The 13,709-nt window shown below is 39.0% G+C and overlaps 1 protein-coding gene across 1 annotated transcript in view; it reads left to right on the forward strand.

Annotated features, from left to right (window-relative positions):
• The window catches only part of LOC101853885 (40S ribosomal protein S2), a gene marked incomplete at its 5' end in the record, with an annotated part of 12,250 nt that extends 6,459 nt beyond the window's left edge, over nt 1–5,791 (forward strand). Inside the window, 4 exon segments of the mRNA XM_005108593.2 lie at nt 2,081–2,191; nt 2,637–2,810; nt 3,301–3,460; nt 5,433–5,791. Coding sequence (XP_005108650.1) covers nt 2,081–2,191; nt 2,637–2,810; nt 3,301–3,460; nt 5,433–5,596 — 609 coding nt within the window. The 3' untranslated portion in view covers nt 5,597–5,791.
• Nucleotides 5,792–13,709: the final 7,918 nt, after the last annotated feature.

Below are 13,709 nucleotides of genomic sequence, written 5' to 3' on the forward strand. Positions count from 1 at the left end.
CAACTTGTGTTTCGCGCGCTCATATGACCTTAGCAGTTGCGAGCGCCGTAAAACCTTATACTACTACTACAGAAGATTGCAGATGTCTTTTTGATGAACGATCGTTTTTCCCCCGTTTTGGAGTTGGAGGAATGACAATTTGAAGAAAAGAACAATGTCATAATTTCAATCGAGCGGTCACTCTCTCTCTCTTTCTTTCTGTGTGTGTGTGTGTGTATCGCTCGCATTCTCTTTTTCTTTGTCTCTGTCTTTCTTTCTCCCCACCTATTTCCCACTCTTATCTTTCTCTCGTTCCCCCCTGCCAACTGGGGCATGTCATATACATTTTGCTAGCACTTCCCCCTGCTCTCTCTCTCTCTCTCTCTCACACACACACACACACACACACACACACTACCGGGTCTGGGTGCTGAAACTTTCCTAAATCACCAAAGAGTTCCCCTACTGGGTCTGTATACTTTGTGACTTTGTTCCCGGTTACCGGGTCTGTATACACTTCCACTTCGTTTTTAAATTTTCATGTTTTCAGCGAAAACGAGTTTAAATCTAGATCTAGTTCAGACAAGCTTTTGTTATTTTGTTGATCACTATCTCACTTGATATTACTTACATTGTGACTGAACAGATATTCTGTGTCTTTTCATAGCGATTGATATTGAAACGCTTATCATAAATGGCTGGATTTTCTACTGGACTATGCCAAACTATAATCTGGCATGGTAGTACAGATTTCTGGGGGCTAGGGTCGTGGTCAATGGGTTGCTATTACTTCTCAACTTGTATGTAATGAGTAACAATCAACAATCTCGAACTGACCATAGTGCTGTAGCATTAGTAGCTCTTTGTGCTGTGATGATGGCCAAATACTGCATACGTCCACATGTCTGTTGTGCTGGTAAAAAGTTTTAGACCTGCATGTTTGCTGACAATCGCGAGCTGGCCGATGCTATCGCTAGGCCCACCTGTACTAGTCAGTGTGCGAAGTGCGAGGCCTGGCCGACTGCCAGTGGCCCCTTTTTCTCCTGTCGGCTTTGTCAGCTCTTTCGTTTTCGTGCTGACGTCGGCATTTCCGACATAATTGTCGGAACCTGAGTAGAAATGCGAATACGAAAAAGGACTACGACCTAAATTATCTACTTTCAGTTTCATGCTCGAGCTGCTATTTTCAATTTCGTTTGTTGACTAATTCAATTGTTCAGATCGTGTGGATTCATTCAAGTCCGACTCTCTTGTTCTAATAGAATGTAGATCTGGATTTATATAGATCATTTTAGACCTCAATGGGGGATTCATATTCCAATTTTATTGTGTCAAACCCTATCATAGGTTGTTCTGTAATATTAATGTTGGTAAAAAGCATTTCATCAGGCGCATGAATTATTTATTCATTTAGAATCTAGTCTCAGCTGCCCTCTGTTCGGAATTGGGTGCGGATTTCTAGTTCAAGGCCTATTCTTATTCACTTGTTCTTCAAGATCTAGATCTAGATTTATTTAGATTACTAGATGTAGAATCTATATGGAGGATTCATATTCCAATTCGATTATGTTATTGTATCAAACCCTAATATAGCAATGTAGATGTAGGCCATATTATGCTCCTTGTTTGTTTTGGAGTGTGGTTTTTAAAAAATTTTCATTTTGGACTTGTGCTGGCCTTTTTATATGAGGCCCGTTGCAGGTTCTTTTTTTGGGTTGGGTTAGGATTAGGTCTCTTCTTTATTGTGTTTGTTGGGGTGGTCGCTCCTTACTCGGAAGTCCTTCCTGATGACACCCACAAAAGTTCTTGTGGGGGGGGGGTTACGCAAAATTTTCAGACAATCTGTTTGAGGCTCACATGCAGGTCTAAAGTTTACATTGGCAATTATGCTGGTTGTTTTTGCCGTTATTTTTAGTGATTTTTAAATCTTTCCTCCTTTAAACCTTCCTCCGTTCAGTTGGGCCCCTTAGCACGTAGCTACTTTCTTCAGTTTTGTGCCTTTTTAGTTTGAAATCTTTTGAAGCCATTGAAGCATGCCTATTTTAAAGCATTGTGTGGTCCTTGAAATTGATTTATTTGAAATTACACTTGTTTGTTTCAGGAGTGTGACATCATTGATACCTTTCTTGGAACTGGGGTGTTGAAAGATGAAGTTCTCAAAATTATGCCAGTGCAGAAGCAAACTCGTGCTGGTCAAAGAACAAGGTTCAAGGTAATGTGCACTATTGAAAAAAAAATTTCCTCAGACCATCCGTTTGTAAGTGATGGGTTAAGTTTTAAGATATGGTGAATGAATGATAGTCTTAAGTATTTTTAATTATAATGGGTTTTTTGTTTTGGGGGGGTTGGGAGGTTGATGTGTTGTAATTTTACTCCTTTTTTGTGTTTCGCTTATGTCATACCATTTAAAAATTCATTTTACTTTTAGATGTTTTACCCCCAATTTTTTTTCTGAACTCAGCTTGTTGGAGGAAGATTCTGAGGTATTCCGTCATTAGCAGGTATCTTAGCACTAAAGCTAGAATCGATTGTTATATTGTTTTATGTAAAATCATGCATGAATATGGTCTTGGGTGGATTTGGCGAGAGTGCTATTAATGTCTTGTTACGGTTATTTTTTGCAGTGACTAATGATTTTCCATTGTTTTTGTTTGCAGGCTTTTGTAGCCGTAGGAGACTACAATGGCCATGTTGGCCTGGGTGTGAAGTGCTCCAAGGAAGTGGCGACTGCTATCCGTGGGGCTATCATCTTGGCGAAACTCTCCGTCATTCCCGTCAGGAGAGGTTACTGGGGTAACAAGATCGGCAAACCTCACACTGTTCCCTGTAAGGTAAGAATCTTAGACTCAGTAAGGTTTGTTTGATGTCACTTTTGCTGCTTTATTTGGCTTTGGTTTTTCTTATCTCCAATCTAACAACGTTCTTATTTTTGAGTGTTACTCTCCTGTAACATTTAACTTTTTACACTTGTATTATCTGTGTTGTAAGTATTGTATTGACTACAAGTTTAAAAAAGCTGACTCCCACTTTGTGTTCCACATAAGGATGGAACTTTCCTCTGAATGGTGGATTCTTTAGGCGGTGACTTAAGATAGTGAAAAGCTGAGATACTTTTGAATATGTTTATCTGGTGAAATTTTATTTTCATGGAGTATGTAGGTTGTGGCTTTCAAACAGTGACCATTTTGAAATTTGGTAATCCTGTTCGGGGGGGGGGGGGGGGGGGTCTATGGCTGATAAATTAGAAGTGAGAGGGAATGATATATAATTCGATAATGTTTTGTGGTTTGCTTGTTCATCATGTTGACTTTTTCCACACAGGTGACAGGGAAATGTGGCAGTGTGTTGGTGCGTCTGATTCCTGCCCCCAGAGGAACTGGCATTGTCAGCGCCCCTGTCCCTAAAAAGCTGCTGCATATGGCTGGTATTGAAGATTGCTACACCTCTGCTACTGGTGCTACCTCCACTCTTGGCAACTTTGGTGAGTGACAATGAATATATCGGATTTTTCCATAGCTCTTGTCTTATAGTTTGGTTTTAACGTTAGCTGTTATGCCAGAAATAATTCGAGGGACTCCTACTTCTGTATACTTCACCATGCTTAGAAATGTATTTTTATGTAAATTTATATAGTTTAACTCCCTAACAGGGAAGCGATTTGATTTTTGTTGGGGGGGGGGGGGTTCGGGGTCATTTTTCTTCTTACACCGGGTTGCAAAAAGTATCCAAATGAGTCTGTAAAATGGGTGTGAGGAAAGGGCTGACTACTCTGTCCTTTTTTTTTTTTTCAAAAGTTTTGAGACAAAAGGTTTTTTTGTCAGCAAACTCATCTATATTCATTTAGAAATTTAAATTCTGATTTATTCAAAAGTTACTCAAGTTTCGATTTTATTTTCTCACAAGTAAGGTAACTGATCAAACCTTCGGTTTAGCTAATCAAACAAATTTGGCACCAAAATGGAAAAAGGCGTTTTGTCAGCTTACGGCAGTACTGCAGATAGGAAATTTATGTCTAGCCCACTGACAGTTTTCAGCTCTATGATTATAACACAAAGGAGTGGTCTGACATATCCTTGATGTTGTTTAAATGTATGAGAGCTCTGTTCTTTGCTGTTGGCTTTCATCAATATGAGGGAGCTTGGGAAGTGACAGGAAAACAAAATGTATGTTTTTTTGACTGAAGCTGTGCTGTTTGTAATTTTTATTCAGATGTTCGAGCATTTCAAAAATATCACGGCAGCGTTGTAAATGAGGCGCTAGCCAAATTAATGAAATCAAAGAAACCGGCATTTTTCTGGCTGTTGATTTTTATTTTTATTTTTTTAGCTGGGCACCTTTTATATGTTAAAAAGCAATTTCAGTGGGGATTTTACTGAAAAATGTTGGTCGAAGGCACCAAAAAATGTATATTTCCAGTTTCTATCTATAGCTCCATATACCCCAAAATATGACGGGTGCCAAGATTCCACCACGTCGTGACATGTCTTAGTTCTAGTAAATTTGTAAATCCCACCTTTCTGACCTATATTTAGTTGTTTTTACCCTGTAGCCGTTCAGATTTTCCATTATGAGGAGACATGTTAATAGTTGGTAGGGGAATCTGAAAGTTAAATTTTTGAAATGGCAAATAAAGTTATCCCGGCAAGGAAATTCTAAGTTTAGCCTTCTCCTGACAATTTACAGCTCAATGATTATAACACAAAGGAGTGGTCTGACATATCCTTGATGTTATTGAAATATTATGAGAGCTCTTGTTCTTTGTTGTACACTTTTAAAGACTGTTTCCTACATCATCTTCACTGTTTATACTTAAGGATATGTGGTGCTGCAGGTTTTTGTTTTACTTGTGTCGGTACTCATCTGGTGAGGGCTGCTTATTTGATTTCTCATGTGATTCTTTTATTTAAGACAGCAAATTATATACTTGGTCTCTGTGTGGGAACAATTAGTTGAGTGTCTACAGCAATCTCTGAATTGTTCCAGGCTTTGTGGGGGGGGGGGGGGGGGGGGGAATGGATTTTTATCACACACACCACATACAGTTGGTTTTGAAAAAGCATGCTTTACCACCGTCTTGAATTTCCGGGACTGTTCCAGAATCTTCAGTGGAAATTTTCAGAGCCTTGTCACAGACACACTGCCAAAAGCATTCCCGCTGATGTAATTTTGTTCATTTTTGCATGCATAATCTGAAGCAGGTCTGTCCAAAATTAGTAATGTGAAAAATTGGGTGCTTGTTTCATTTATGATGTAGTAAATGATACCTGTCATTGTTATATGTTGTAGTCACTGGTACCTGTCTTTGTTATGCCAATTGAGTTTGTAGTAATATGTTGTCCTTATAGAGGGGGGGGGGGGGGGCTCGGGGAGTGTTCAGGGACAGCGTTCCAGTTTTGTTGTTGTTTTTTTCTCTGTGTTTGAAACCTCTAATGAATGAATCTTATCTCTTCCAGCCAAGGCCACCTATGCGGCTATTGCCAAAACATACGCATACCTGACACCTGATCTCTGGAAGGAGACCGTGTTTACGAAGCCACCATACCAGGAGTTCACAGACTACCTGATGAAGAACCACTCCCGTTCGAATGTTCAACGCCAGGAACAAAAGGTTTACTAAACCCAAGATCAGAGGGCACCGTTTCTGAGCAATGTCCACAGTGCGGTGAAGTTTTCGATGTTTTATTAAAATTTTGAAAAACAAAAAACAGCACTAAAGAGTAGTAAAAAGTAAATGTTTGCTATTAATGAATCAACGTGCATTTTGTAACAAACTAAATGGTGTCCTTGTGAAAATAAAACTCTCTAAAATCAATTGCCATTTGTTTTTTCTTTTTGTCCTACTGTTTAACATGTTTGTCAAGGTCCTCCTTGGTGGGTTGTTGGCGGGTGCTCTGGTGTGGTACGCTTCTTCTTTCCTATCACACATCGATCGTCTTTATCTCCTCCTTTTTTTGTGTTACTCTCTTGTAACACCTCAAATTTTCAGCATCTTTATGTCCTTATTGTGTTGCAAGTGCTGTTAAACAATTACTAAAACTAAAATAAAATCTAATCATCGGCACTTGTATAACTTCATTGTGTTGCAAGTGCCGCAAAACACGTTTAAAATCCTCCTTGGGGGGCTCTAGTGACCTAGAGATAAAGGTGCTCGCCTCTCATTCAAAAGGTCCTGGGTTCACATCCGGATTGCGACGCAAAAGTTTTCGTCTCTTAAGTTTTTTCCTTTCGCCTTCTTTCCTGCTCTCTAACAATGTTCTGTCGTCTGCTTTTGTCTGCACTTTCTGCTCTCTCCTCCTTTGCTTCCTCCTCTGGGCTTCTGTCATTTTCTGCAGCCTTTCTACTGCTACTCCTTGGCTCCTTCTTACTCATGTCATTCAGCGACACCACTGATCTTATTGTAGAAAAGATGTACATCTAGCCTTCTCAGACAAGGGAGGAAAATTTCAGAGGTCCTGTGTGCAACTATTGCGCTTTAAAGATCCCTTGGTGGTCCAAAATTGATAAAAGTAGGCTTCTGCCACCACTCGGGTAAAAATTTCACACCATCTGAAAATGTTCAGTGTCCTGCATGCTCATACGACATTCTTCAGTTGCAAGCGCAGCAAAGCACTTAACCCAAAAAACAAATCCTTGTTAAATACTCGCCCACGGTCCAAGTCTTGTGTCCTAGCAGCGGAAAGATTGTGAGTGGTTGACTGGTGCTCTGATGTGGTTTGTTCCTTCTTTCCTATTACTATTAGAAATCTATTGTCCTTATCTGTCCTTTTCTTTGTCCATTATTGTCTAGAAATGCACTGTCTTCAGAACTTGGTATTATGGCCTATTTGTGTTGCAAGTGCCAGAAAACTTATTAAACTGAAGTTCAAGCTTTGTTGGACATCCTGTGGGAAAAGGCTGTGCTTGACACAAACAACTATTGTAGGCCCCTTTTAGAACTTGAGATGGTGAATTTGGTAGCCTGCTGCCTAGTGGTCTTAGTACGAGACCCATTGTACATGATGTAGTGAGACTATGGGAGGGGGGGTTTGGAGGTCCGACATTGTGTCCTTTGAAAAGACACTTTAAAAAAAATGAATTTCCTATTCGGCTCGATCTTTTTGGAGATGGACATATATATAATATATATGAACTCGAGAGGTCCTGCCTCTAAACTCTTTTAAAATAAACTTATAGTGTTAAAAGAGGTGTTAAACCTATACTTATACAATTTTGAGGTTGAGAAATCAAAGGATACCAACAGCCGAGGAAAGTTATTGTGTAAAATCCTATGTTGGATCTGATAGGATTGACTTTTATTTTTTAAAAACTAAAATTGGCAAGACTTGCTTTTTATCGGATTCCTAAGGTAGTAAGTAATCTCTTCAATCTCAGCGTCACTGGTGGGTTCTTTTCTTTACCTCCCTGGTGTTATTTCTGTCTATTTAGATCCGTCTTGTTCTTTTTTCCTATCACCACTAAATTAAATGACCATTTTTGTGTCAATGTGCATCTTACACAAACTTCTCAGTAGACTACATGTGTAATCTTGTTCAGTCAGGGCCCTTGAGCTGCTAATTCCATGTCAAAGAAGGATTTGGGATACGGTTCAAGTCAGCAGCTCAGCTCTCTTGTCTGCTTAGAAAAATCTGAAATAGGTGATTGTTGGTAATGCTAACATATTCCTCTGTACATATATTATTATGTTCGCTACCTCAGAATTACAAAGTTCCACGTGTATCTGATACTTTTGGTCGTTTTGAGTTCCTAAGACCATGGGGTCAGAAACCAAATGTTCTGTCTGCTCCATCAAAATCATGAATCATATGGTTAGTCGCAGCTGTTATCAAGATGTTCAAAGAATTGCGTTCGAAAAAGCTTGACGTGGGTGGTTGGCGGGTGCTCTGGTGTGGTTTGCTTCTTCTTTCCTATCAAGCATATATCGTCTTTATCTCCCCTCCTTTTTTATGTTTGTTACTCTCTTGTAACACTTCTAATCTTCGGCACTTATATGACCTTATTGTGTTGCAAGTGCCGTAAAACTCTTACTAAAACTACTAAAAAAGCGTGGCGTTATATGAAACTAGGTCTTTTGAGTTTAAGGTAAAATTTCACAGAACAAGGTACTGAGCAGATAAAACTTTGTAATTATGGTGCAGCATACATTGGTTGTGGGGTTTGAGTGGGAGGCTCCTCTTGGCCTGGTCTTTGGAAAACACTTCTCACAAATTTTGACAAACTTTCCTCGCTTTACCCAGGTGCGAATAGGTACAAGTAGGCCTATATCACTCACTATTCACTATAGGTTTTGACAGATCTTGTCAGTGAGTGAAGTGCCTGTTATGTGGCAGCTTGAACTATTTGCTTTTTGAGAAGCTGAGAATGTTTTGGAGTGTTCTTCTTGGGTCTGTTGAGGTGATGATGGTAAAGTGCATAGAGCATATTGTTTAGTGTGGATGTAATGCGCTGTTACTGTTAATAGTAAATTCAAAAGTTTACACCTGTTTTCAGAGGTAAAATTAGTGAGAATAACATGGTAAAATTAGTGAGAAAATGACTGCCAAAGATTAGTCATTTATTTACTTAGTTTAGTTAAGAGTCCGTGGTAACAGAAAATTTACATTTTTTGTGCCTCTTATCAACGTTTTTCAGAAAAATTCACACAGAAATGAGTTCTTTTGGGCATGAAAGTGAAAGGTGTTGAGCCAAAAAACAAAAATTTGATTAAAAATCACAAACATGCGGAAAAATGCAAGTTTCTTCACTTTGATTATTTTGACGAGAGCCTGATTCCACCACGCTGCCTCACATATATTATTTTAATAATATTAAATTATAGTAATACTTAATACTATATAATACAAGTAGTAAACACGGTTAAATAATTTGCAATGCCAATGTGATGCTCATGGCAAGGGACACCACTGTGTATCATATTTGCGAAAAGTAGTTTAAGTAGTCCGATTATGAGTAAATTATTGGTTGTGTCCCTTTTCCTCGGCACGGCACGCTCGAGCGCGCCTCAACCTGTCCCCGTGGTTTTATGCACCCTGCATAATTTAGCAAAATTGGATCATTTTTGCATAATTTCTGATTATTTTCCTTTATCATTCTTTGTTAAAATTAACAGAATCGCATAATTTCACATTTTTGGGCTCAGTTTGCATAATTTCCGAATTTTTCTTGCATAAAACGATGGGGCAGCTCAACCCATAGTGTCGGTGGTCAATGCCATTTTGACAATCGTGAACTTCATCTACCTTGGGATCCTGAGAGCTAGGCTAGAGAGCAAAAGAGATCTCACTTATATTACATACAGCGGACATTTTTAGAAACCTCCTCCTTACTTACTTAAATAATAATAATAATAATAAATAGCATTTGTATAGCGCATATCCCCGCTCAACAGCAGGCTCTATGCGCTTTACACTATATTATTACCCCAGCAGACCGTAGAACACTCCGAAACATTCTCAGCTTCTCGGGAAGCGTACAGTGCAAGCAGCTGATTAAGCGCTCAAACACTAACAAACTGACAAGATCTTTCGCTGTCTATAGCCGGGTACCCATTCCCACCTGGGTGAAGTGAGGAAAATTCGTGTAAAGTGCCTTTCCCAAGGACACAACGTCGGGCCCCTGACGGGATTCGAACCCACGACCTTACGGTTGCGAGTCCGAGAGCCTAACCACTATGCCACCGACGCCTAAACATGATGTAATGTATTCACATTCAATTTCATAATGACTGCTGAAGAGAGCAGAAGGCAGAACAGAGGAAGAAAACGCATCTGTATCACCTTTTCGTTCGTAATTTTTATTTTTAGGAAATGCACATATTATTACATAATCTGAATAGATCACTAGTGTTGTACCAGTACATGTACCAGCTCTTGCTTTTTCTTGTTTTGATATTCTATGTCACTATACAAATGTACTCGTACTGTCGTGCTGCAATCGTGAGTTCGGGGGTTCGAGCCTCAGCTTGACCCGACATTGTTGTGTCCTTGGGAAAGGTACTTTACTGTACACGAATTTCCCACATAGCTCGGTCCTTTCGGAGACGGATGTTAAACTTGGAGGCCCCGCCTCTTAAATAACCTAATAATAGTGTTGATAGGGGCGTTAAACCTGTACCTTTTTTTATTTGTAGTGCTGCACCTTGTTATTGACCACTGGTCAGCGGGTGGTAGGAGGGCGTCACTGGTGTCAGGTACTACTTCTTTTCTTTCCCTCTATTGTTTCTGTCTGTCTTGTCTTACTTTTCACTGGCACTTAAATGAACGTTATTGTTTCCCTGTACTTCTCTTTACTTAAACAAACAAAGTGGGTGGTTGGCGAGTGTTCTGGTGTGGTTTGCTTCTTCTTTCCTATCAAACATCATCGTCCTTATCTCCCCTTCATCTTTTTTATGCTTGTTACTCTCTTGTAATACCTCTAATTTTCTGGCGCTCATGTCATATGACCTTACGCAGTTGCGAGCGCAGTAAAACCTCTACTAAAACTTTTTTAAAAACCACAGACCAAAAGTGAGATAGGAAATGTCTTGGTCAAGTTCATCTCAGTAAAATACCAGGGCCCGTTGATTTGTTTGCTATTTCTAAAGAAAATAACTTTAATAAGTAAGACATGTACTACAGTTGAGTACTTCTGTGACCCCTGTCTGACGAGAGAAAAATACGTGTGGCAAAGATACATGGAAAGTCAAAGTCAGTCCCATCGTGACAAGACATGGGAAGTCTGACCCATCGTGACAAAAGTCAGACCCATCGTGACAAAAGTCAGCCCCATCGTGACAAAAGTCAGCCCCATCGTGACAAAAGATGCATGGGAAGTCAGACTCATTGTGACAAGAAGAGAGATACATGGGAAGTCAAACCATGGTGACAAAAGTCAGACCCATCGTGACAAAAGTCAGACCCATCGGGACAAAAGTCAGCCCCATCGTGACAAAAGATACATGGGAAGTCAGACCCATCGTGACAAAAGTCAGCCCCATCCAGACAAAAGTCAAAAGGTACATGGGAAGTCAGACCCATTGTGACAAGCTCCCACAAGTCTACGATATGAAATCCATGCACGATTCTGTCCCCGTGAATTTATGCGCCCCGCATAATTTAGCAAAATTTGATCACTTTTTTCATAATTTCTGATTATTTTCCTTTATCGTTCTTTGTTAAAATTAACAGAATCGCATAATTTCACATTTTTTAGCTCAGTTTGCATAATTTCAGAATTATTCTGGCATAAAACGACGGGATCAGATGATTACTGTCACTATGAACACATCGGCGTCTGTGGTGTAGCAGTTAGGTGCTTCACCGCCTCACATAGGAGACCCGAGTTCAATTCTCGAGTGGGAATTTCTACTGGGATGTAACACACACACACACACACATATATAACTGTATAATATATATATATGTATAATATATATATACACACATATATATATATATATATATATGTATATGTATATATATATATATTCAGACCAGGTTGACAGTGACAGGCAGAGTCGAAGCCCATCTCCTAAATGATCTACATTGTGTCGATGGGTGTGTTAGAAAAACTACATTTAATTAAATTAGTAAAAAAAACCACACACACAACTTAACAAACAAAAAACAAAACAAACAAACCCAAAAGAAGAAACCACGACTAAACAACTTACCCAAAACTTGTACTGGTACTTCTTAATATTAAAGTTAACGTTAACTATTATTTCCTTTTTTCTTTACCAGCAAAGAATATCCTTAGTTGTCTCCCTTAATACAGTTAGAATGAGAAGAAAGTAAGACGAAGGAACGTTGGAAGAGGTCGATAATCACTGTAGTGTAAATCAGTGCATGTACTGACACGCTGAAACCTATTAGAATCAGATTACTGAACATTTCCCACGCTCCTCTTTTTGCGATTGTTCCTTTTCTTTGAGTTAAAAATAATACATGTACAATAATGTAAAATCTCAATCGCCGATAGAAACTTGCGTGGGACGCTCACTAATGAAAACAATCAAACAATTAGGAACATATTCTTTTCGAGGGTCTGAGACTTTTGGACCAACATAAAGACCTCAAACATCTTTGCTCAGAATGAAACCCTCCCCCCTCCCCAAAATAAGATTAATTAATTAATTAATTTTAAAAGATTTAAATTAAAATAAATCAAATAACTAAAATTTCAAAAATTAAAAAATGGAAGACAAAAAAAGACAGAGGTGGATCAGGAACAAGTCACTCAGAAAACTTGAACAGATAGATGGGTGACGAACAAAGCCCAGGATAACTTTTTAAAAAAAAGAAGAAAAATGCAGTTTAAAGTTTTAGAATATCGGGAAGAGAAATGGTTGGCGAACAATGATTGTCAGTCTGTTTCAGACCTGACACTTGGTGAGGATGGTGATCCATTGGCATTAGCCTATACTTATTGGCAGGACACTTTTTGTTGTGAAAGACAAGAGCTTCCCGGGAAGCTGAGAATGTTTCGGGGTGTTCTGTGGTCTGCTGGGGTAATAATATAGTGTAAAGCGCATAGAGCCTGCTGTTGAGCGGGGATATGCGCTATACAATTGCTATTTATTATTATTATTATTATTATTATTATTATTTTCTGCAACATTTCATCAGGATTTTAATTCGTGAAAAAGCGTTTGTTTGTCAAAGTCGCCAGTTGAATTGGTCGTATTGTGCCCAAACTAGCTTTGGCCCCTCCACGATGGAACATATCATCATACAAATGGCTGGCTCCGATTAAATCAATCAACAATTGAATCTGATTGGTAGTGTGAACTAGATCCAGGTATTATTATAAATCTTTCTTTGCCATTTGTATTTATTAAAACAATGATCATGTATTCATACAACATAATAGTCCATGTGTGTGAGGCCTACTTCTTCAAGTGCAACCGGAAACGAGTGCTTCGTTTTTAACTTACATTAACATTCTAGTCATAACTTCACTCTATTCAGGGAGCCTTTCTGCGCAACTTTTGAAATTAGGCCAAGATCTGTAGGCTACCGGTTCAAAAGCGAAGCCGTTTCCGATAAAATATCTTTCTTTTGAATTAAAAAAAAATTTCACCCTGCTACGTGCAGTACTCGCGCTTTTCAGTTAAACCAAAGATCGCACATAACAAGATAGTTCACTCATCTCTTTGAGCCAATCAAAAAAGTATTTTCAAAATTCTGTGGCGCCCTCTTCGAAAAAGTTCGGACTTTGTGAACAGAGTTACCCTACTTGTGTGAAAAACAATGTGTTGGCCTGGCTATTTCTATTCTCCTACTGGAGAAACAGAAGAGAGCTTCATAAAAAAAAAAGACTGCAGCGCCACCTGACCGAATGCGCGGACTTCAGCAGACACTTTTTTTGCTGAGTGAACTTTACTATCTTGTTATGTACAACCTTTGGTTCAACCGCAAACCACTGATCACGGAGTGGAACATTCGATTCTACACTTAGAGCAAACAGAACGTCAGCAAGGCAATGTTGAGCACATTCTTCTCACACTTTTCCAATTTCCAGAAATACACGTGGGTGGTTGGCGGGTGGTCTCCTCCTCTTTTCCTTTCAGATATCTATCGTCCTTCTTATCTCTTCTCCTATTCTTTGTATGATACTCTTTTGTAGTACTGTCCCCGTCGTTTTGTGAAAGAAAAATTCAGAAATTGCATAATGAGTAACAAAAACAAAACAAAAAAGAAAGAAATTATGCGATTCTGTTTACTTTAACGAAGAATGATAAAGGAAAATAATCA

The sequence above is a fragment of the Aplysia californica genome, unplaced genomic scaffold (genome assembly GCF_000002075.1).
Source record: "Aplysia californica isolate F4 #8 unplaced genomic scaffold, AplCal3.0 scaffold00702, whole genome shotgun sequence".
Classification (NCBI taxonomy): domain Eukaryota; kingdom Metazoa; phylum Mollusca; class Gastropoda; order Aplysiida; family Aplysiidae; genus Aplysia; species Aplysia californica.